This window comes from Triturus cristatus, chromosome 11 (genome assembly GCF_964204655.1).
Source record: "Triturus cristatus chromosome 11, aTriCri1.1, whole genome shotgun sequence".
NCBI lineage: Eukaryota > Metazoa > Chordata > Amphibia > Caudata > Salamandridae > Triturus > Triturus cristatus.
Window position 1 is genome coordinate 152149495 of NC_140594.1, and position 23298 is coordinate 152172792.

Sequence of the window (23298 nt, forward strand, 5' to 3'; positions counted from 1 at the left end):
CGGACAAGGAAAGCCGCTGGCTGGACTCTGCGGGCAGGAAGGTGTGTGGGACCGCCGCCACTACCATGAAGGCGGCGAGTGCAGGGGCTTTGTTGGGCCGTTACGACCGGGCCCTGTGGGAGTCCCTGCAGCAGTATGCGGACCTACTGCCCCGGGACAAGAAGGAGGACTTCCTGGAGACAGTGCGTGAAGGCATGCTGGTTTCTAACCAGGTGATCGGCGCAGCGGCGGATGTATCCTTGCTGGCCGCCCACGCTTACTGCCATGGCGTTCACCAGAGGCGGCATTCGTGGCTGCGTCTGACGTCCCTCAAGCCAGAGGCGCAGCAAAGAGTGGCCAACCTGCCCTTCTCGGGGGAAACCCTGTTCGGGAAACATGCGGACGATGAGATGGCCCGCATGAAGGCGGAGGCGGAAACCCTGACGGCCGTTGGGTTGGAGAAGGCCGAGAAGAAGAAGCGCCCGTTCCAGCGGCGGTTCGGGTCTTCGGGCAGAGGGCGTGGGCAGGGTTCGGGACAGCAGCAGCAGCAACAACAGCAGCAGTTCCGCAAGCCCTTCCAGAAGCGCCAGAGGGGTAGAGGAGGCCAGCAGGCTACTACCACTACCAAGGGCCCGGCCGGGTCTCGGCCCTGAGCGGCTACTTCCCCCACAACCGTTACCCACTCCAGTGGGGGGAAGCATTCAATTTTTTCCGGCAGAGTGGAGAAAAATTACTCAGGACAAGTGGGTGCTGAATATTGTTTGCAATGGATACAGTCTTCGGTTTATCAGCCCGCCTCCAGCGATTCCGCCGGTCAGCTCTCGATTCCAGCTGAGAGAGCTCCAGGCGGAGGCAGACATCTTGTTGAGAAAAAAGGCGGTAGAAGAGGTACCTCTGTCTCAAAGGGGAAGAGGTCTGTACTCTCGGTTCTTCCTCGTTCGCAAGAAGGACAAGAACGAGTTCAGGCCCATTCTGGATTTGCGACAGGCAAACAAATGGATTCGCAGAGAGAAGTTCCGCATGCTATCGCTGCACCCCTCAGCTGCAACGGGGAGACTGGCTCTGTGCCATAGATCTACAGGATGCGTACTTCCATGTGCCCATAGCGAGGAAGCGCAGGAAGTTCCTGCGATTCCAAGTCTGCGCCAATCACTATCAATACACAGTACTGCCATTCGGGCTAAAGTCTGCTCCCAGGACCTTCTCGAAGTGCATGGCGGTGGTGGCGGCACACCTGCGGAGGAACAAGGTGTTTGTCTACCCGTATCTGGACGATTGGCTGATCAAGGCGTCATCCTTCTCGGAAGCACAAGATCACTTCCGATGGACGTGCGCTCTCTTACGCAAGCTGGGGTTACACGTCAACATGTCCAAATCGGTCACGACTCCGGTCCAGTGCATACAGTACCTGGGGGCCTCCATCGATACGCGGTCAGCAAGCGTGTCTCCTTCGGAGGAGAGACGGTTATCACTCCTTCGGAAGGCTCAGGACCTCAGGACTGCTCCATCGACGACAGTGAGGAAGGTGTCTTCTCTACTGGGATCGATGGCCTCCTGTATCTTCCTCACGCCTCACGCACGGCTACACATGAGACCACTGCAGGAGTGCTTGGAGGATCAGTGGGATCAGAGGACAGGCTCTTGGGACGACAAGATACGACTGTCGCTGCATGCTCTTCAATCTCTGAAGTGGTGGTGTTCGGCGGAAAACCTCCTCAAGGGGGTTCCCTTCCACAAGGACATTCCCACGATGAGTGTAGTGACGGATGCTTCTCTCCAGGGCTGGGGAGCGCATTCCGGGGACTTGCAGATTCAAGGAAAGTGGTCTCCTCTGGAATCGACGTACCACATCAATTTCCTGGAACTCAGATCTGTCTTCCTGGCACTGAAGGCCTTCCTTCCGTCCTTCCAGACCAACTCGCTGCTGATACAGACGGACAATACAACCACGATCTATTACCTCAACAAGCAGGGGGGGTCGAGATCGCGCACTCTGTCGCAGGAGGCGCAGGCGATCTGGCGCTGGCTGCTGGCCCGAGGACTGACGATTACGGCCACGCATCTGCCAGGGGTGCAGAATGCTCAGGCGGACGCCTTGAGCAGGCTGATTCAGGAAAACCACGAATGGGTCATAAACGACGAAGTACTAGGAGAAGTCTTCGCAAGGTGGGGGACTCCAGACGTAGATCTGTTCGCCACCGCCGAAAACAGCAAATGCCGAGACTTCGCATCCAGGTACTACCAGCGGGGGACGCTGGGGAATGCGCTATGGATCGATTGGTCGAACAGCTTTCTGTACGCTTTTCCACCCATTCCCCTGATTCCGGCAGTGCTCATCAAGCTGTCCCAGTCCAGGGCGCGGATGATCCTGATCGCCCCGGAGTGGCCCAGGCAGTGGTGGTTCACGGACCTACTTCACCGGTCTCTCCTTCCTCACATGCGGTTGCCGTGCAGGCCGGACCTTCTCACGAAGTTCGGGGGCGGATGGTGCACCCCAACCTCTCGTCTTTGAGTTTGGCGGCATGGCTCCTGAAATAGTGCAATATGGCCATCTTAATCTACCAGACGATTGTATGGACATACTGAAGGAGTCTAAACGACCTTCCACTAGGACATCCTATGCTTACAAGTGGAAGAGGTTCTGTATCTGGTGTAAGTCCAAGAACTTTGATCCGACGACATGTAAGGAAGATGTCATCCTTCCGTACCTTTTACATCTGGCGCAGTCTGGCCTTAATTTCCATTCCATTAAGGTTCATCTGGCTGCTTTGACTGCTTACAGGAAATGCCCTTCACAGACTTCCTTCTTTCAGATCCCTGTGGTCAAGGATTTTTTGGAAGGCTTGAAGAAAGTGTTTCCTCCCGTCAAACTTCCCTCGCCTTCCTGGGACTTGAATGTGGTGCTGTCCAGACTGATGAAGGAGCCTTTTGAACCCATTCACAAGGCTTCGTTGCAGCACCTATCCTGGAAGGCGGCGTTCCTAGTGGCCATTACATCGGCCCGCAGGGTGAGTGAACTTCAGGCATTATGTTGTCAAGAACCTTATACTGTATTTCATGCTGCTAAGGTTGTGATGCGTACTCACCCTAAATTTCTTCCTAAGGTTATCTCTGACTTTCATGTCAACCAGACTATAACTTTACCTACGTTCTTTCAGAATCCCTCTTCGCCAGCGGAAAGGTCTCTCCATTCCCTGGATGTTCGGAGGGTGTTGAAATTTTATCTGGATAAGACCAAGGATATTCGTAGGTCTGACCAATTGTTTGTTAATTATGGCTCAGTCAGAACTGGTCTTGCGACCTCTAAGCAGTCCATTTCTCGGTGGATTGTGTCCTGCATACAATTGTGTTATCAAAAGGCTAATAAGACCTTAGGGGGTAAACCTAAGGCTCATTCCACCAGGGGCAAAGCTGCCACGACGGCTTTGCTGCGTAATGTTCCGATTGCGGAAATCTGCAAGGCGGCCACTTGGAAGTCGGTCCATACCTTTGCTGCACATTACTGTCTGGACACGGATGCCAGGGCAGATGCGCAGGTTGGGCAGGCTTCGCTGCGAAATCTGTTCGCACAGTAGTGGTAGTGTCTTGTGGTTTCTCCACCGCTTTTGTTGTGTGGGGATGGGCTTGCCATTCTATTCACTAGATTATGACTATACACAGAGATCCCCTACTACAGAAGGAGTAGTTTCTTTTCTGTAACTCCAGTTCTGTAGTAGGGGTATCTCTGTTATAGTCATAAGCGCCCGCCCTCCTCCCCGGTGGAGAGATACTTATTCATTTGTAGAATGCTACAGGTCTGGCGTGCTACGCCTTCAGAAAGAACTGAAAGTAAATGGGACCTGCTGGGCATTCTGGGATACTGGGGAAAGTTCTGGAAACCTGGAAAGTTTTCTTAAAGGCACAGTATCCTGTTTTAAGCCACATAATGGCAGCCTATGGGGCTTGTCTGTCCACTCCTTCCTCTCTATCATTCCAGAGGCTTTTGCTGGTAGAGGCAGGGTTTTTTCCTATGGGGAGAAAAACTAGACAGGCAGTGCTGTTTGTGGATGTTGGTGGAATTCTAGTTGAAGTACTGGACAGTGTAGCCTGTGGGTATAGGCTGCATTATCTGTCTTTAAATTAAATTCTCTCTTAAAGGTGTATGCAGGTCTGCATGATTTGTCACCTTTTAGAGATTATTTTTTATTGCTCCGGGGTCCACGCACATGGGCAGGACTATTCACTAGATTATGACTATAACAGAGATACCCCTACTACAGAACTGGAGTTACAGAAAAGAAACTACTCCTAATAGGGTATCCACGGGTGGGGTGGCCCTCCAACCCTCTGTCTTCCACAGGGTTTCTTCAAGGTCCACTGAGAAGGGTCCTTAATGTTTGAAAATCCAACCGCGACTTACACATAGAGTTGTACGGAGCACGCGGTCGTGTTCCCACACTGCACACGGTCTCCATGGGGTCCTTATCTACTCACCTTGGGTGGTTCCTTGGGTCCCCAGCACTTCTATGTCCACTCGTCTCTGTCTTGATCCGAGTCGTGGTTCTTATACCACTTTCTTAGTATATGGCTTGGCGGCCCCCACCCCCTGGGGTCCACTGTGTATTTCGGGCTATTTACTGTGTATCTTTGCTAAAGTATTGTGTGCATTGTTTTTATCTCCGTGTAGGAGATATTTGAACGTAGTAGAGAGTATGATATAATAAATACATATTTTTATAAATACTTGGTGTTCTTTTCTCTTAATCTTTACTATAAGATTGCATTCTGGTAAAACAAGCTGCTTTACACTCCTTTTTGGCTAAGCCTGAAGGCTGCTCTCCACAGCTACCACTTAGAGAGCTTCCTAAGGTTGTCTAAGATCTCTTAAATCACCATAAGTGTTGTCTGGACTGGTGCAAGGTGCCCCCTTACATAAGTGGTTATAGGAAAAAGGTATACCCAAAATCACTGGGACCTGGGTGGAAGACAGTATGGAACAAGATGGTCCCAGCACAAATATAGCAATCAAAAAACAGTATATTCACACAATAACAAATAAATCATTTTTTTTACATAGATTGTGCCACGCCTTGCATGCCACAGCAAATATGGACATCTGTGCTGAAGCGTTGGCTTTAGATATTAAGAAGGCCTTCGATATCCTACAATGGGACTACCTCTGGGAGGTACTTCCAAGAATGGGCCTCTGCCAGGAATATATCGCCTGGGTACGCCTTCTGTACAACTTACCAACTGCTAGGGTACCCAATGGCGGGGTGATTTCTGAAACTTTCTCCATCGAACGGGGCACAAGACAAGGCTGCCTGTTGTCCCCACTCTTATTCGCCCTGGCGATAGAGCCTTTGGCGACTAGACCACGAAGGAACATGAATCATTGGGGCATCAAGGTGGGAGGCCGGATGCATGCTGTATCCCTATATCTGGATAATGCCTTGCTATATCTAGCTCCCCCCGAGGAGGCAATGACCATTCTTCTGGAAAGCTTGTCGAGTTTCGGCACAGTGTCTGGTCTGAAAGTCAATAACCAGAAGTCAGTCCTATTCCCACTCCCTACATTAGTAAGAACAGAAGTGGCTGACCTCCCTGCAGCAGAGTTCCAATGGAAGTGCAATCATTTCCAGTATCTAGGAATAAAGGAGGCTCACTCAGCCCATTTTCAATATGCATTGAATATGGGGGCAGTGATTACGCGTTTACAGTCATCCATTAGTTTCTGGAATCGCCTCCTTCTGTCTATCAGGGGTCGCGTGGCCCTGGCGGTGCTCCTACCACGCTGCCTGTACACTCTGCAGAATTCCTTCTGCATTATCCCTTTATCTACCTTTGAGACCATTAATAGCCTCATACTATCGCTGGTTTGGGCTGGAAAGCGCAGTAGGGTAAAACTGGAGATTCTGAACTGGATATGGAACAGGGGGGCACTGGGCCTCCCAGATCTACATCTCTACTATTTTGCCGCCCTTCTCCAGTAGACGGCGCTCTGGTGTGTGGCAGGCCCCAATGTAGAGAAGGACCTTCTGGCAGAATGGGAATGCGAGAACAGTCTACTGAGATGTCTCATGATGGTATCTCGTGCACCCCCGCAATATCCTTGTGTGTCGTCAGGGCGCGGGAGCCTGGGAACGGCCGGTCACATTGGTACTGCGAAAGGACCCATATGGACGAACGGTACTGTTGCAATGGCTGCACAATTTTTGCCATACACAAACCGTGATGGACTTGACAGGGTTGTTTGAGGAATGGTGCCTTATCGCAGGTGATCTATATTGTGATGGGTCTTTTCTCTTGTTTGCTGATGTGTGGGAATGCTTCGGGATTCCAATGGGGCATTTTTCTACAATATGGAAAAATCTCACACACACACAGGAGATTTAGACTTCTTTCACCAAGGAACCTACGGAGTCCCTCACTCAGCTGGTGATTCTTGACCCAGGCACCCACAGGGGATTGATCTCTCTCTTATACCGAATACTCAAGGCCAACCGCAGTGTCGACATATACTGCATTCGGGATAGATGGTCGACAGACTGATACCCCTCATAGACAGTGAATGGAAAAGAGTGTTCACACAGGTCCGGGAAGTGGCCAGCAACGCCCGCTTCAAACGTGTACAATTTAATTACCTACACAGCACATACATGACCCCCCTCAGATTAGTGCACTCCAATGCAGCACACTCCTCTGAGTGTCCCCGGTTTGGGGACGAGCCGGCTGCGTTCACTCACATGATGTGGGATTGCCCTCGGCTTTGGCCCTACTGGTCAAGAGTGCTGGAGACGCTTTGAAATGCCTTCAGACCAGAGAAACGATTAACCACTGCCTTATAGGGGTCCTACTGACCCCCAAGGCGAAGAACAGAATGCAATGTAAATTTGCAAATTTGGGAGTGGTGCTTGCTAGGCCCCGCATAGCGATACACTGGAAAGTGCCCGTGCCCCCTTGACTGCCCAGATGGACAGCAGATATGGGTGAATGGGGTATAGTCCGCACAGACGAGAACGCTGAACGGGATTTGGAGACATCAGGATTATTGCAGGAGAGGTTGCGGACCCTCGGGCAGACGGCTGTGGGACCCGGCACCCTCTCACAGACTGGGACCCCTGGCACACGGACAGTGGGTGGTGGGGGAACCCCTCATTACCCAAATAACACCAACCGACATAGAATTTTTTTTTTTTTTTGGGTGACGAAGGAGCCAGATTGGTTACTGCAGGGAGAGGAGACCTTGATGTTAAGCAAGCCATTCCCTACGGCCTAGGATGCCACTCAGCTGCACACTACAGGAGATACATATGGGCAAGGCCTCAGTACTTCGTTACCAAGTACACACGAGGAGGAGCTGGGATGAATACAACTGTAAAATCACATCGGTCCTTAATGTTAGAAGATATGTGAGGCGTGCTCCTCTGCCAACTGTTGCCCAGTTTTTTCTTTCCTCCGTTTAATGGTTATGTGTTTATTGCTAACTGTATTGCTGTTTCGTATTTACCTACAAATAGGGGTTGGCAGCTTTTTCTTTTTTAGCATTTTGACTGCAATACATGCTCTGGCATGCAACTGTCACACATTTGCAATTACAATTATGTAGTGTATATATTGTATATATGCTCGTACTGTATATTGCTGCTATGTGTTTCCTGAAATAAAAAACAATTTTTAAAAAAAACATCAGTCACTGTGTCATCCAACTACATTTGCAGACATGCTTGTTGTGGTCACTGCATTGACAACGTGTTACCTGTACCTAGCTGGAGTGAAAAAATATGAAATATTTAATGCATTGGTGTGCTGTCAGTACGCTGCAATCATTCCTTAAACCAGTTTACTTGCCCTTTTTTCAGGGGGGACCATACCTTTGCTGACAGCTACATGACAGTCCTTCCAAAAGGCAGTGAATTTGTAGTATTCAGCATCGATGGCTCGTTCGCAGCCAGTGTGTCCATCATGGGGAGTGACCCCAAAGTTCGAGCCGGAGCGGTTGATGTAGTAAGGTGAGTGGCCGGAAAAAAACACTTAAGGTTAATCTTCACTTATATATGTAGGGCCAAGTACACTATTACATCATTGTATTTCTTTTGCAGGCACTGGCAAGACCTTGGCTACCTCATAATCTACGTAACAGGTCGCCCCGACATGCAGAAGCAGCGGGTAGTGGCGTGGTTAGCACAGCATAACTTTCCTCACGGGATAGTCTCCTTCTGTGATGGCCTTGTGCATGATCCACTGCGGCATAAGGCTAACTTCCTCAAAGGTTTGATCACAGATGTAAGTACTTTGTTATACTAAAGTTTTTGGGAGAAACAGCAAAGAAAGATTTCATTGTTTTATTGATTTCCACTGATGCTCCATTGATGACCATTCTCATTTTTCACCCACATGTACTCCTCTATTCATTTGATATCCTCTGTGTCTTACTAATATGGTGTTTTGAGGTGCTGCAAGTTTCAGTCTCTGAACTGACCAGTACCCTACTGGGCCCAGCTAAAGAACACTTTAATTACCTTTGTTTGTTTTATGTATTTGTGGTGGAAGTGCAATTTTATACCATGAAGCTTCTTTGAATTATTCTTAGGTGCAACATATTCTTTTTGAAGGGTTTCTGGAATCTAGTTCTATAAAAAGTGGTTAATCCAGGATGAGTCACCCCGAAAGGAAGATTTAATGGCAACATAGAACCCTGGGAACAAAATCTTTGAACAAGCATGCAAGATGCTAGAAACCGTAGCCTTGTTCTCTAGAATACGCTATGAACCGAGGGTGTCTGGTTTACTATTGGACAGCGTGTCAAGGGAGGGATGCCAGTGCAGGACAGGCATGGTCAGAGCATCCCCAATTATAACAGAATATGGGTTGCCTTGGTTGGAATTAGGTGCAGTCTGCCAATATAAATGTTCAGTGATCTAAGGCAGTATTGCTGTAGTCCAATCTCTAAGATATATTGATACATTATAAACAGGACATTTCAGGAGCAGATGTGAAAAATGTCATCTGTTGTCAAGGATTTATAGCTAGAAAAAGGCAAGAATGAGTGACTCATTCAGTTTGATCAGTTGGCGGAAGGCAAGCTGTGAGTGTAGTGTGAACATTTTACATTGTTGAACCTGAATAAGTGGGCCTGGAGCAGTCTTTTGGAATTGCAGTCATATTCACTCAACTCAAGGCTGGACATCCACCAGACAATCCCTCAAGACAAGTGCTTGGTGGCAGCTGCACTTGCAAGCAGATGTCATTGATGTAAGTTGACCCCATGTCAGATGCCCACCTTCAGCTATTCACTTGGGTTTCAGCAGCAGTAATGGCTGTGCAACAATGGAGCCTGTGCTAGATCATTCTCTGCTGCTGCAACGTATAGAAAATGATCTGAATATAGATATTTTATTCAGTTCAAGATAACCAAGCATTGCTCTGCCTACGTCCTTTGACACTGGCCCACTGTCACCCTCTGAAGAAACCCCTAAAAAGAACCATAGAGTTCCACCAGCCACCCAAGATCATTGAAATGTATCCACTTATCTTATGCAGGCAGGGCAAAAGGATTGTAAGTTCTAAAATATTGCGGATCATACACAGAGCTATAGTAAAATATGTGTTTTAAGTAGTGTCACTATGACATAGAATCGTCAATGGCCCAACGAGGTAGAAAATATCTCCCGGCCACTCACAATGTCGAGGAGGGTTATTAACTGTTGACTTCGTTTGAATTCTTTACTCAGCCCAACTGTCAAGGTCAGTGATTGATTGATTCATTTGAGGAGAAGGAATCGTTTCCCCCCATGGATGAAACAGAATGAAATGCATTGCAGTGATCTATATATAATGTTAGTAATCCGTACATTTGCTTAGGTAATGCTCGTCTCACCTGCGTCTCTAAAATGTAGCATTTGCTAACCCACCTCTGAAGGGTTGGTAGGGCTGTGCATCACATATCTGTTTAAATTGCACTTATATCATGATTATTAACCCTGACAAGGTGTTGAATCGCTATGCGGTGAGTAGCATGCTACCCGGGAGCCCAAAGTTAGTGGTCAGTCAATAGTTATTGGGGTTAGATTTGCATGTTCATTCCATGCATTCACTCTAGTTTCTTTGTGGTACAATATTGACACAGATGGAATCATTAGAGGGGGCTATGTGAGAAGCAATTGTTTGCTGTATTATTAGGATAGTTATGGTTTCCCAAGAGCTTAAGACAGATAGGCATGTGGTTTAGAGTAACTTGTATACATAAGAGGCAAACAGAGGGAAGAAGGGAAACAGTGGCGCTCTTAAAAAATATGGGATGGAAGTAAACGTTTGATGGAACGTCAATTTGTCATGCAGGATTTTAAGGAATGTAAGCAGTGTAGAATTTTTGCATGCAATCTGTAGATATAAACCTGTTGCTAAAATGTTGATACACAATCTTTGTAGAGGCACTTGAGAGGTGACACAGATACTTTGATTAGTCAAAAGAAAGCCCAGTGCTTTTTGAGACCCCTTTATTGTCAAGTAGTGCGACAAATAAGCACATTCCATTATTTATAATTACAATGAGAACACCCTAGAGACCCCTTTTATATACCTACTACATTATATTTAATAATATAAAGAACCGTTACCATTTATGCAAATCATATGCCCCATACATAAACTATAATACAATATGAAACATGTTATGTAAACACGTAGCAAGCTACTTACAAATATAACAAGGTAATAGATGAACACATTGCAGCAGTCATTAGTATATTCAGTCCATGTTTGTGACTCATTCAATACCTGGTTGAGAAGGTACTGCCCACCGCATCCTCCTGAAGAGCAGCCTCACAGAACAGACACCATGTCCAGCAGAATGGATGTGTCAGGTCTTCTTCCCCTTCCAGCATTCACCCCGCCTTGTATCTGTGCACGGGCCCTCTGACAAGTGCAATGCCCATAGACAATTCTGGATTCTTAGCATCCAGCGCTTCATATACTGACACCTGGGAGTGCACCCTAATAATACAAAAAGCAAAACTGTAAGTCCAGACGTGCTGCTGGTTGAATGTGTGACATGACACGGGAGGCCGTCACTGGTCAGCATCATCTCCAAAAGAGGGGCAGACCTGGAGCATGGTCTATCACATGTCAGCGTCCGCACTGGCAGGCTAGCAGCAGTGAGCAACAGTCGATCACGAGCAGGGATCGCCTCTGAAAGACCCGGGTAAGGGTGAATCACCTCACAGATTAACAGACTTATTTCAAGTTTATTCAGACCAGTGTCTGGACACACAACAGGATCCCATCTGAAGGGCTAGCAGGGCAGAATCAGTCATCTGTTAGTCTTGCATCCAAAATGGTGATAGAGTTTTGGAAGAGAGAGTCCTGTCCTAAGCACCCTTTTTTATCCGATTCACTGCACACAGCACTCCTGTGGAGCATGATTAAAATTAACTGAACCTGGATATTTGTTTTACCTAAACCTGTCCATTGCTGGAAAACGTGATCATGCTGATTTTATCAACCTAAGAAGGAATTAAAACTGAGTGGACCTGCAGGGTTATCAACCGGTGACAATGTGGTCCAATACAGATCTCTGCTGTGGATGCATTAGTCCATTAAGCTACCAGCCCCTGCTTAGAAGAGTCATATGACAAATTTAAAAAAACAAGCCCTTTGTACTAGTGGCTAAATATACATTTAGTAGGTGAAGATGTGGTTCCTAATCCGGCTGTGGCAGGTGACCAAAAATGTTTGATTCATGGAAAACATCTGTTCGAGGCATGTGTGCTGTAGATACACATGCTTTGCATACTCCTGCCATCTAATGTTGGGTCTGGATGTTTGCAAGTTGTTTTTCTTCGAAGAAGTCTTTCCTAGTTTCGAGGTAAGGTGACTCCTCCATTCGATGATAGTGCGCATGGTCATCGTCTCCATTGTTAGATTGTTTATTTCCGCCATCGGGTTCAGACATATATTGCTGCGGTCCGGTTCGAAACAGTTCTTAGGTTCTCCTTGACGTTATTGTTTTGTACGTGTTTCCCACTTCCTCCGCGTATCGTTTCGATCAATGGAATCTACTTTTCGATCGGAAAGCTTCGTGGACTGCCTTCGGCCCTAATTGCGCCGGGTCAGCTCTCCGTTGATGGAACGGACACGTTCAAATTCTGCCCCCACTGCCATGCGAAGTATCCGCGCACTGACTCACAAATTGTGTAACTTGTGCTTGTCTCCAGAGCACAAAGAAAAAGACTGCGAAGCTTGCAGATCGTTTCGATCAAAGAAAACACTTCACGATTGTCAGACTCGACGTCGAGAGATGCAGCGTCAAAGCATTAAAGACACGCCAGACATCTTCGGTGAAGACTCTGGTCAAGAAGATGTTGGTGCATCAATGACAGAGGAGGAAGAAGCCTTCTCCGTGCAGGACTCCGACTCGGAGCTCAAGATATACCTCAACGCCGAAGAACTGCCGCAGGGACAAGGTGTTGTGAGTACGGAACACCCCTTGCCCCACCAACTCTCCCACAAAAAACATAACACTTCAGCACCACCTCTGCCTTTAGGCTAAGATCGGCACCGCAATGACATTTCCGACGCCCCTCCTCCAAGCCCGGCTCCAAAACACTCAGTCAAGTCTTCCGGCTCAGTACCAAGTTGGCAAAAATCCTCGTCAGAGCCGAAGCCTTCCGATTCCAAACACAAATCCGACTCTGAGCCAAAGTCCTCCTCGCCAAAAACGAAACAGCTTTCAGAGTCGAAATCTTTCGTACCGAAAGGCCTGCCCATGCTGGCACCAAAACCGAAAGATGCCCCTTCGGATCAGGATCCAGACATTGTTCCACCGAAAAAAGATCCCAAACCAAAGAGACTGTATATTAACCCTGAAACAGATCGTATTCATACTAAACTACTTTCAGAAACACAAGCTTCCTGATGAGAACAATCATTGTAAGATTCCTTTTAAAAAGAAGTCTGTTGCTACCAGTCCTTTTCATCCACCACCACCCCCCTCTTCACCTTCAGATCCTTTGTAAATCACACCTCAGGATTTGCCACAATCTCACCATGACGATGATGATATTGATGATGGGGGTACACATTTACCAGTAGATCCATGGACGGATTACAAAATTGATTCTCCAGCCGATAATGACCCAGACCTTTACCCTGCCAAACCATCTCCTCCAGATGAAAATGTATCCTATCAGAACTCATTGTCAAGGCTGCACAATATCATGGGGTGGCACTGCACAGAGAATCGTTAGAAGAGGATTTTTTGTTCGAGACTTTAGGATCCACACATAGGTCGTCACAAACACTTCCTATGCTTAAGGGCATGGTAAGTCACGCTGCCGAAATTTTTAAAGACTCCATGCGTGTAACCATCTTGACTCCTAGAGTTGACAAAAAGTATAAAGCCTCCCCAACAGATCCAGTATTTATCAAGGGCCAGTTGCCATTAGATTCACTAGTAGTTTCTAATGCTCATAAGTAAGCGAATTCCCAAACATCAGGGGACGCTCCTCCACCAGATAAAGAGTCACTTCTGGCAAGCACGTAGCTGCTCAGGCTGTCAATCACTGATGCTTTGAAAATATGCAGGAACTTTTAGGCAGGTATGACTGGGCACACTGGGATGAAATGGAGCAATTGCTCCAATATCTCCCAGATGAGCATAAAACAAGAGCGCAAGATTTGGTAAATGAGGGAAAACTAATGTTCGAGGCATATGAGCTGCAGATTGTACACTTTGCATAGATCGCCATCTGGTGTTGGGCCCGGATGTTTGCAGCTTGTTTTTGTTCTTTGGACAGTGTTTGGAAGTCACGAGTTCAGTGACTCCTCCTTCGGTCCGTACTGCGCATGGGCTTCGGCTCCATCCTCAGATTGTTTTTTTCCGCCATCGGGCTCGGATGTGATACTTCGTGCTCCGGCTTTGAACTTTTCCGGTTCCAGCCTCGACGGAAAATCCTCGTTCATCGAGTTTCTTCATCTCTCGTAGAGGCACTTTCTCGATTCCACACATCGGCACCAGCCTTCGGGCCCTCCTCGACTCCGGTCCCGGCCGATGGAAAGGACTCCGTTCAAAAAGTGCCCAAAATGTGGGTCTAAATTTCCCCACACCGACCTCCATCAGGTGTGTAACCTTTGCCTCTCTCCAGAACACGAGGCCAGAGACTGCCCCGCCTGCAAGTCTTTTCGATCAAAAAAGACCATCCGGGATCGAAGAGCTCGACGCACCATGGCGCACTCATCGACCGCGGCTCCACCGGACATCTTCGGAGACGACACCGGAGCTTCGGGGCAACAACACACCGAGCAGGAGGAAGACATCGTCAGCGCTTCCGAGGCAGACGACTCCGACCTGGAGGACATCACACCGGCGCAGAGGGTCGTGAGTACTCTACCCCCTCCCACCCCCGCGCCCATATCCAAAGAGACTCAGGTTACACCTTCGCCTCCGGGCCTAGGGAAAACCAAACATGCAGCTTCTATCACCCCACCTTCGGGCCCGGTGTCGAAGCATCACAAGTCTCACGGCAGCTCGGGCTCGAGCCAGCCTACTCCTGGTGCCGATAAACACCGTTCGGCACCGAAGAAAGTGACGCCCAGCTCGACTCCGAAGCCACCGGTGCCGAAGCCTGGACTCTCGGTGCCGACGAAACACAAGCATAAATCCCTCGGCACCGACGCTCCTGCGTCGAAGCCTACCTCGACGCCGAAAAAACCGGAGGTTCCAAAAAAGCATGGCGCAAAGAAACCACCCAAGTCCTCGGCTCCGAAAACATCGGCGCCAGCGGACGATTCGGCGCCAACGGAACTTTTTACACCTGATCCTTCTCCAAAAACCTTATCAAAGGATCCAAAGACTGGGCTATTGATTTTGTCTATCAAGAAAAGACGTCTTGACACACCAGCTCCTCCTCCACCGCTCAAACGGAAGGACTCTGCCACATCTCCTCTCAGAGTGCCCTCCCCACCACCTCCTCCACCTCTTCCACCTCCTTTCCCTCCCAGGTCTCCGCCACCCTTGCCTCATCACTCCCCAGAACCCGATTACGGGGATCCAGATTATGATCCAGCGGACGCCCCGATGGACCCCACACCCCCAGGGACCCCAGACCCCTGGGAGGATTACCAAAACCCTGACATACAAGATGTGCCTCAAGATGACCTCTACCCATCCAGGCCATCTCCCCCGGAGGACTCACTAGGGTTTCACCACTTAGTGCAGAGAGCAGCACACTATCATGGGGTGGAACTACATAGCGAACCAGTGGAAGACGACTTCTTACTGGATACATTTGATATTCAGGATAAATCCACAGCCATCTTGCCCATGCTTAAGGGTGTTACCAAACATGCTGCAGAGGTGTTCAAAGACCCTGTCAGGGCCAGGGTCTTAAACCCCAGAATAGAAAAAAAGTACAAAGCAGCACCCACAGATCCTACATACATAAAGGCCCTGCTCCTTTAGATTCCCTAGTTGTGTCCACAGCTAGAAAGCGGTCCAACTCCCAGTCCTCGGGTGAGGCTCCACCGCCAGATAAGGAATCAAAACTCTTAGATGCGTCTGGTAAACGCACTGCCTCACAAGCCGCAAACATCTGGCGCATTGCGAATACACAGGCGCTACTTGCGCGTTATGACAGAGCACACTACGATGAGCTTGAGGCTCTTATGCAACACCTCCCGGAGAAACACAAACGTAAAGCTCATGACCTAATACAGGAGGGAAAGCTCATTACTAACACCTTCATTAAATGTGCCCTCGATGCAGCGGACACTGCTTCTAGAGCTATAAATACTAGTGTCCTGCTTCGCCGTCATGCCTGGCTCAGGATCTCAGGGTTTAAGCCAGAAGTCCAGGCATCCATACTAAATCACCCCTTTGACCAACAACACCTATTTGGGCCAAAGGTGGACGAAGCATTAGAAAAAATGAAAAAGGACACGGACACAGCAAAGTCTATGGGGGCATTACAATCCCAAACCCCTAGACGCTCCTTTCGACGTTCGTCCTTTCGTAGCACAGGCAGAGGCTACTCCACCGATAGCGCCTCTACCTCCTACAAGTCCCCTCCTCAAAATACCTTCTCAAAGGGCTACCAAAGAGGTGGATACAGGGGCAACAACAATATGGGCAGGGGCAAAAGCAACACCACCCGTTCTGCCACACCACCCGCACAATGACTTCCCCTCGCTCCCCCCAGACCATCCCACTCCGGTCGGGGGCAGACTACGACACTTTATTCACGCCTGGGAGTCCATAACATCGGACAAATGGGTGACCCAAATTATTCGGTCAGGGTACTGTCTCGAGCTAACATCTACCCCACCCAATATCCCACCAAGGCACCGTCCAATGTCACAGGAACATTCCACACTGCTCAAACAGGAGGTGATCTCCCTCCTCCAAAAACACGCTATAGAGCAGGTCCCCGTCAATCAGCAAAATTTAGGGGTCTACTCTCTGTATTTTCTAATACCGAAAAAAGACGGGACCCTGCGGCCCATTCTGGACCTCCGGCCTCTAAATGCATACATACATTCAGACCATTTCCACATGGTCACCCTACAACAAGTCCTCCCACTCCTCTGTCAGGGAGACTTTCTCACTACCTCGGATCTGAAAGACGCATACTTTCATATTCCAATACACCCTTCTCACAGGAAGTACCTCAGGTTTGTGGTGGACGGTCAGCATTACCAATTCCCGGTTCTCCCATTCGGGGTCACCACCGCACCACGGGTGTTTACCAAATGCCTAGCGGTAGTAGCAGGACACCTCAGACGTCAACATATTCACGTCTTCCCTTACTTAGACGACTGGCTGATAAAAGCCGCGTCCTACGACCAATGTGTGCAACATACAAACAGCACCATCCAACTGCTCCACCAGCTAGGCTTCACGGTGAACTACCAAAAGTCCCACCTCATACCATCTCACACAAAGCAATATCTCGGGGCCACTATAGACACCTCCAAAGGTATAGCCTATCCCAATTCAGCCAGGATCGCAAGCATACAAGCCTTGCGCCAAACGTTCATTGCTCAGCACTCTCTCCCAGCATGAGTGTTCATGAAGCTAATAGGGATGATGGCATCTTGCATTTTCATAGTGCCCCATGCAAGACTCCACATGCGTCCACTCCAAGAGTGCCTAGCACGACAGTGGAACCAGGCCCAGCGACAGCTGACGGATCTGGTGTTGGTGGACGGCCGCACCCATCACTCTCTGCAGTGGTGGAACACCACAAACCTTTCCAAAGGGCGGCCGTTCCTGGACCCGGTTCCTCAGGTGATTCTAACAGCGGACGCATCGCTCTCCGGCTGGGGAGCGCACCTCCTACACCTCACAATGCAAGGTCTATGGACGCCACAGCAAAAATCGCTCCACATCAACCATCTGGAGCTATTGGCGATCTTTCTAGCCCTAAAATCCTTTCAGAAACAGATTTCAGCCAAAGCAGTCCTCATTCGCACAGACAATATGACTGCAATGTATTATATTCAAAAACAGGGGGGGACACACACTCCCCAGCTCTCCCGCTTAGCACAGAGCATATGGAGATGGGCAATTCCACAAAACATCTTTCTCCTGGCACAGCACGTCCCAGGCATACAAAACACCATGGCAGATCTGCTCAGCAGACAAACGCAACAAATACACGAATGGAAACTGCATCCACAAGTCCTTCGCCCATTCTTCCGCAAGTGGGGGCATCCTCAGATAGACCTCTTCGCCACCCACGAAAACAAAAAATGCCCAAGCTTCGCCGCCAGATACCCACACCCATTGTCCAAAGGCAATGCGATATGGATGAACTGGTCAGGCAGATTTGCATACGCCTTTCCACCTCTCCCACTAATTCCATTAGTGGTCAGGAAACTGCAACAGCACTCCCTCACGCTCATTCTGGTAGCCCCAACATGGGCCAGGCAGCCGTGGTACACCACACTATTACAGCTATCAGTGGTACCACATCAAAAACTGCACCTGTCCCCGTGCCTCCTAACTCAGAACCATGGAGAAATCAGACACCCGGACCCAGCTCAGCTCAACCTTGCGATCTGGCTCCTGAAATCTTAGAATTTGGGTACCTTAACCTTCCCCCTGACTGCATGAATATTATCAAGGAAGCCAGACGTCCTACCACTCGAGCATGCTATGCCGCAAAGTGGAAGAGATTTGTTGTTTACTGCCGTAACAATGCAATCAACCCTTTAGATGCATCCATACAACACATTATATGCTATCTACTCCATCTTCAAAGGTGTAACCTGGCATATTCTTCCATACGCCTACACCTAGCAGCGATTGCTGCTTACCTGCAAAACAGACAGCATTTATCACTGTTCAGGGTGCCCGCTATTAAAGCCTTTATGGAAGGCCTTAAACGCATAATTCCACCCAGGGCACCACCTTCTCCTGTATGGAATCTAAATGTAGTTCTTACAAGGTTAATGGGTCCGCCCTTGAACCACTGCATAAATGTGAGCTACAGTTCCTCACCTGGAAAACAGCTTTTCTCGTAGCTATCACTTCCCTTAGAAGGGTTAGTGAAATACAAGCGTTCACTATACAGGAACCCTTCTTACAAATACATCACAGCAAAGTGATACTTCGTACGAATCCAAAATTTCTGCCCAAGGTCATTTCCCCCTTCCATCTCAATCAATCGGTGGAATTACCTGTTTTTTTCTCGCAACCTCAATCTGTTGCGGAAAGGGCTCTACATACACTTGATGTTAAGAGGGCTTTACTGTACTACATACAAAGAACGCAACCTTTCAGGAAGACTAAACAATTGTTTGTCTCCTTCTCTCCACCGCATAAAGGCAACCCCATCTCTAAATCAGGGATAGCTAGGTGGATTGTAAAATGCATACAAATTTGCTATCAAAAGGCAAAAAGAACATTATCTGTTCCACCTAAAGCCCACTCTACAAGAAAGTTAGGGGCTTCTATGGCTTTTCTAGGGAACATACCCTTAGATGACATCTGCAAAGCAGCCACATGTTCAACACCGCACACCTTCACAAAACATTACTGTGTAGACGTGCACTCCAAGCAACAAGCTAGTGTGGGCCAGGCTGTACTAAAGACACTATTTCAAACCGCTGCAACGGATACCGGTGGTCGTCGCTAAGGTTGGGTACTGCTATATAATCTATGCAAAGTGTACAATCTGCAGCTCATATGCCTCGAACGGAATATGCTACTTACCAGTATGCATCTGTTCTTGGCATGTAGAGCTGCAGAGTTGTACACGCCCACCCGCCTCCCCGGCTACCTGTATCCGTTCCAGTCTATCTTATTTAGATACAACACACATGGGTTTCTCACTGTTATTACTACGCTCCATCAATTCCCTGCTGGCGAAAAACAATCTGAGGATGGAGCCGAAGCCCATGCGCAGTACGGACCGAAGGAGGAGTCACCGAACTCGTGACTTCCAAACACTGTCCAAAGAACAAAAACAAACTGCAAACATCCGGGCCCAACAGATGGCGATCTATGCAAAGTGTACAACTCTGCAGCTCTACATGCCAAGAACAGATGCATACTGGTAAGTAGCATATTCCTTCCAGTTCTTCCATATGGTGTGCTCTAGATGTGGCTGATACTACAGCTAGAGGTCAACACTAGCATTTTGCTTAGGCGACATACTTGGTTAAGGATCTTTTCGGGTTTAAGCCCGAGGTCCAGCAATTCTTTCTTCACGTCATTTGATAAGAAGCATCTTTTTGGCCCTGGGGTTGATCAGTCATAAGAAACAATATATGGGAACACTTCAGTTCCCTTCAAACAGAGGCTCCTTTAGTCGTTCCTTTTACCGAGCAGGGTCCAAGACCATACCCTCAGACCAAAATACCTCCACCTACAAGGTTAATAATCAGTACTCTCCCTCAAGAGGCTTTTTTTGAGGCGGTTATAGAGGGAACAACTCTAAAGGTAGGATTAAGGGCAGCACACCCCCTAACTCCCCGTCCCCTAATGAGCAGTGACTTACCCATGCTTCCCCCGACCATACCACACCTGTTGGGGAAGACTTCAATAATTTCTCCCCATTTGGCAATCTATAACAACCGACAAATGGGTGATTGGAATTATCCAACATGGTTATGGCCTGGAGCTTACCAGCAATCTTCCAAACATTCCAACTCGCTCTCACAAATGGTCTCCACAACATGTGCAATTGTCGAACAGGAAGTTAAATCTCTCTTACTAAAAAGAGCTATAGAACCGGTTCCAGTACAATACCAAGGTTCAGGGGTTTACTCTCTATAATTTCTGATTCCCAAAAAGGACTGTTCCTTAAGATTTATTCTGGATTTCAGAGAATTAAACCAATATATACTGTCAGAACACTTTCACATGCTGAACCTTCAACACATACTACCACTTTTACAAAACGCAGATTTTATGTCTACTCTAGACCTTAAAGACGCTTACTTTCATGTTCAATTCACCCACCTCATCGCAAATACCTCAGATTTGTGATAGCAGGCAAGCATTATCAATTCAAAGTATGCATAGTTCTTGTTTGGGTCCGGGTTGGGATGGATTTAAAAAAGTTCCAAAGTTGCTGGCTCTTAATGATGCATGGGCAAAAGGTCCTGCAATACAGATGATTGATGCTGTTATACTGTATATCTTTGGTACTTTGCCTGGCATCCTGATCATGCATGTTTACAGACATTATAGCCCAGAATAAGATGTCTACAGTCACCTGCATCACGTGGAATGTGAGCGGCCTAAATAATGGCCGCAAGAGACAGCTGATACACTCTTATTTAGTCAGACACATGATCGACATTTGCTACCTGCAGGAAACTCATCTAGCCAAAGCACCGCTTCCCAATCTCCTTACCAGAGGGCGGTCAGTATCCTTATATGCAGGAGCCTAGCGTGACACACCACTAACTGTATCAGCGATAGGGAGGGTCACTACATTATCCTGACGGGTACCCTGCACAATACTCCCGTCACTTTGGCTGCCATATCCGGGCCTAATACTGATGACCCTGACTTTTTTGTTATAAATCGGCAGCTGATCACTGATAATGGTCCCCGGATGGTGCTCTGGGGGGGTGACTGTAATGACCCTTTAGATGACGCCCTTGATAGAGCGGGCAGCTCCCGACATCCCCACCCCTGCGTGGCCCAAACCCTTTATATATTAATCACTGACAATCACCTTGTCGACCTCTGGCGATGCGCGCACGGAATGGCTCGCCCAGGCACTTGCGTATCAATGCAGCACGGGGTTTGGTCCAGAATCGACTATTGACTCACCACTAGGGATGCACAGCTATGGACTACATCCGTCGCACATCTCTCCCACACCCTTTCTGATCACGCCCCGGTCCAAATGACCATACAACTGCCTCATGCTTTGCTAAACACTGACTCGGTCAGCTCGCCTGCTATTCTGTGGGATGCCTACAAAGTTGTTGTGTGTGGTGTATGTATATCCAAGCAGAATGGAATCCTCAAAGCGATCCGAGGCACGCTCACAAGACTGGAAGCTGATAATGCGACATTGAAATCAGACTCCACCCAATTAAGTGACCCGTATTCGAGATAAGATGTCAGAATACCAAGAAATACCAAGATGAGGCGCTACGCGAAACACATTACCTGGGTTGTGAGTCCCAGGCCCATAGATAAGGTGAGGGAGACTGCCCTGGCAGGACCCTAGCTCGCCTACTTCAAAAGCAGCACGCTATGTCACATGTGGGTGAGTTGCTGGATGCGGAAGGGCATGCATGCACCTCCCCTACTGACCTCCTTCAAACAATGGCGGCGTTCTTTGCTCACCTTTACTTCACCACCCCAGTAGTGGGCAATGCAGCCCTCCAAAAGTACTTGGATGACGTACAGCTTGTCTGGTTTTCTGATACCCAACGAGAATTCTTGAATTCTCCCATTGCTATTTAAGAGGTGCACCAGGCAATCTCCAGCCTTCCTCCTGAAAAAGCCCCGGGAGTGGATGGACTACCTGCTGCCACCTACAAACAATATTCCCAGATCCTTGTTCTCAAACTCCCAGAGATGTATGGGGATGCTCTGGAGATGGTGCGCCTTCCCCCGTCTGGGCGGGAAGCTGTGTTAGTCACTATCCTCAACTCTGATAAACCGCCAAATCAGTGCAACTCTTACTGCCCCCTATCTTTAATAAATACATACACTAAAATATACACCAAAATATTAGTTAACCAACTACAATTGCTCCTACCCGTCATGGTGCGGCCCCATCAATCTGGCTTCGTACCGGGCAGATCGACATCCCACAATCTGCAAACTCTCTTTGCGATACTGCATTACCTGCACCCACAGTTAATAGAGGCAGCCGCCCTATTGGACGTTACAAAAGTGTTTGATACGCTTGAATGGGAATATATCTTTCCACTGTTGGGGAGGATGGGTTTGGGTGCCCAATTTCTTGCACAAATCCGTCTCTTGTACACTTTCCCCACTGCACGTGTGCGCTTCAGTGGGCACATTTCGAGCCCATTTCCAGTTACACGGGGTACGAAGCAGGCCTGCCAGCTGTCCCCTTATTATTTGCCATTGCAATAGAACAACTTGCTGCACGCTTGTGCCAACACCATGCGGAGAGGGACTTGGGGTTTACATCTCAGGTATTAGTAGTATCCTTGTATGCAGATGATATCCTTCTCTATATGTGGGACCCGGAGGTCAACCTGTCGCCTTTAATACGTGAAATGGTCAGGTTTGGCGCTCACTCTGGGGTACAGATAAATTGGACTAAGTCGTTCTCTTCCCCCTGACTGAGACGACTCCCCCCCCCACCTCAGAGTGTTCACTGCAGTGGGCGGGTGGTCCAATAAAGTATTTCGGTGTGTGGATTTGTAAAGATGTTGAGGAACTTTGGCGTGCCAATTATGGCAGAGCTATAGAGTGGTCAGAAAATCGCATCCCAATGTGGTTGGTCCAAATTGCCCCTGTCACTGGCGGGACGCATCGCAATTGCGAAAATTATCGTGTTGCCCAAATTCCTCTATTTATTCGTGAACGTCCTAATTCCACTCACGGTCAGCTTCTTCAGGCGCTTACGATCCGGTTTGATATCGTTGGTGTAGGCGGGTCAGTATGCCCAAGTCAGATACGAGTTGCTCACGCTACAGCAAATCGCAGGGCGGAATGGGCGCTCCAGAATTTCATTTATATGCACTCTACGCCCAGGCTCTCCATTATTGGATACACCCTACGCCTTTTCAACCCCATGTTTCTTTTGAACTAGACAGGGCCACTCCCTGGCCACTTGCTACCGCCTTGTTCTTCCTTACAAAACACCTCGGGTGGAAATTGATACAATGCAGTGT

General features: G+C 48.4%; 1 protein-coding gene across 8 annotated transcripts in view; it reads left to right on the forward strand.

Moving 5' to 3' along the window:
- Positions 1-23298, forward strand: part of PITPNM2 (phosphatidylinositol transfer protein membrane associated 2) — a 1082174-nt gene that overhangs the window by 1042880 nt on the left and 15996 nt on the right. For all 8 annotated transcript variants that reach the window (XM_085633970.1, XM_085633975.1, XM_085633974.1 and 5 more), the window contains 2 exons: positions 7821-7970; positions 8061-8244. In XM_085633970.1, the coding sequence (XP_085490096.1) occupies positions 7821-7970; positions 8061-8244 (334 nt within the window). The remainder of the gene's footprint in view (positions 1-7820; positions 7971-8060; positions 8245-23298) is intronic.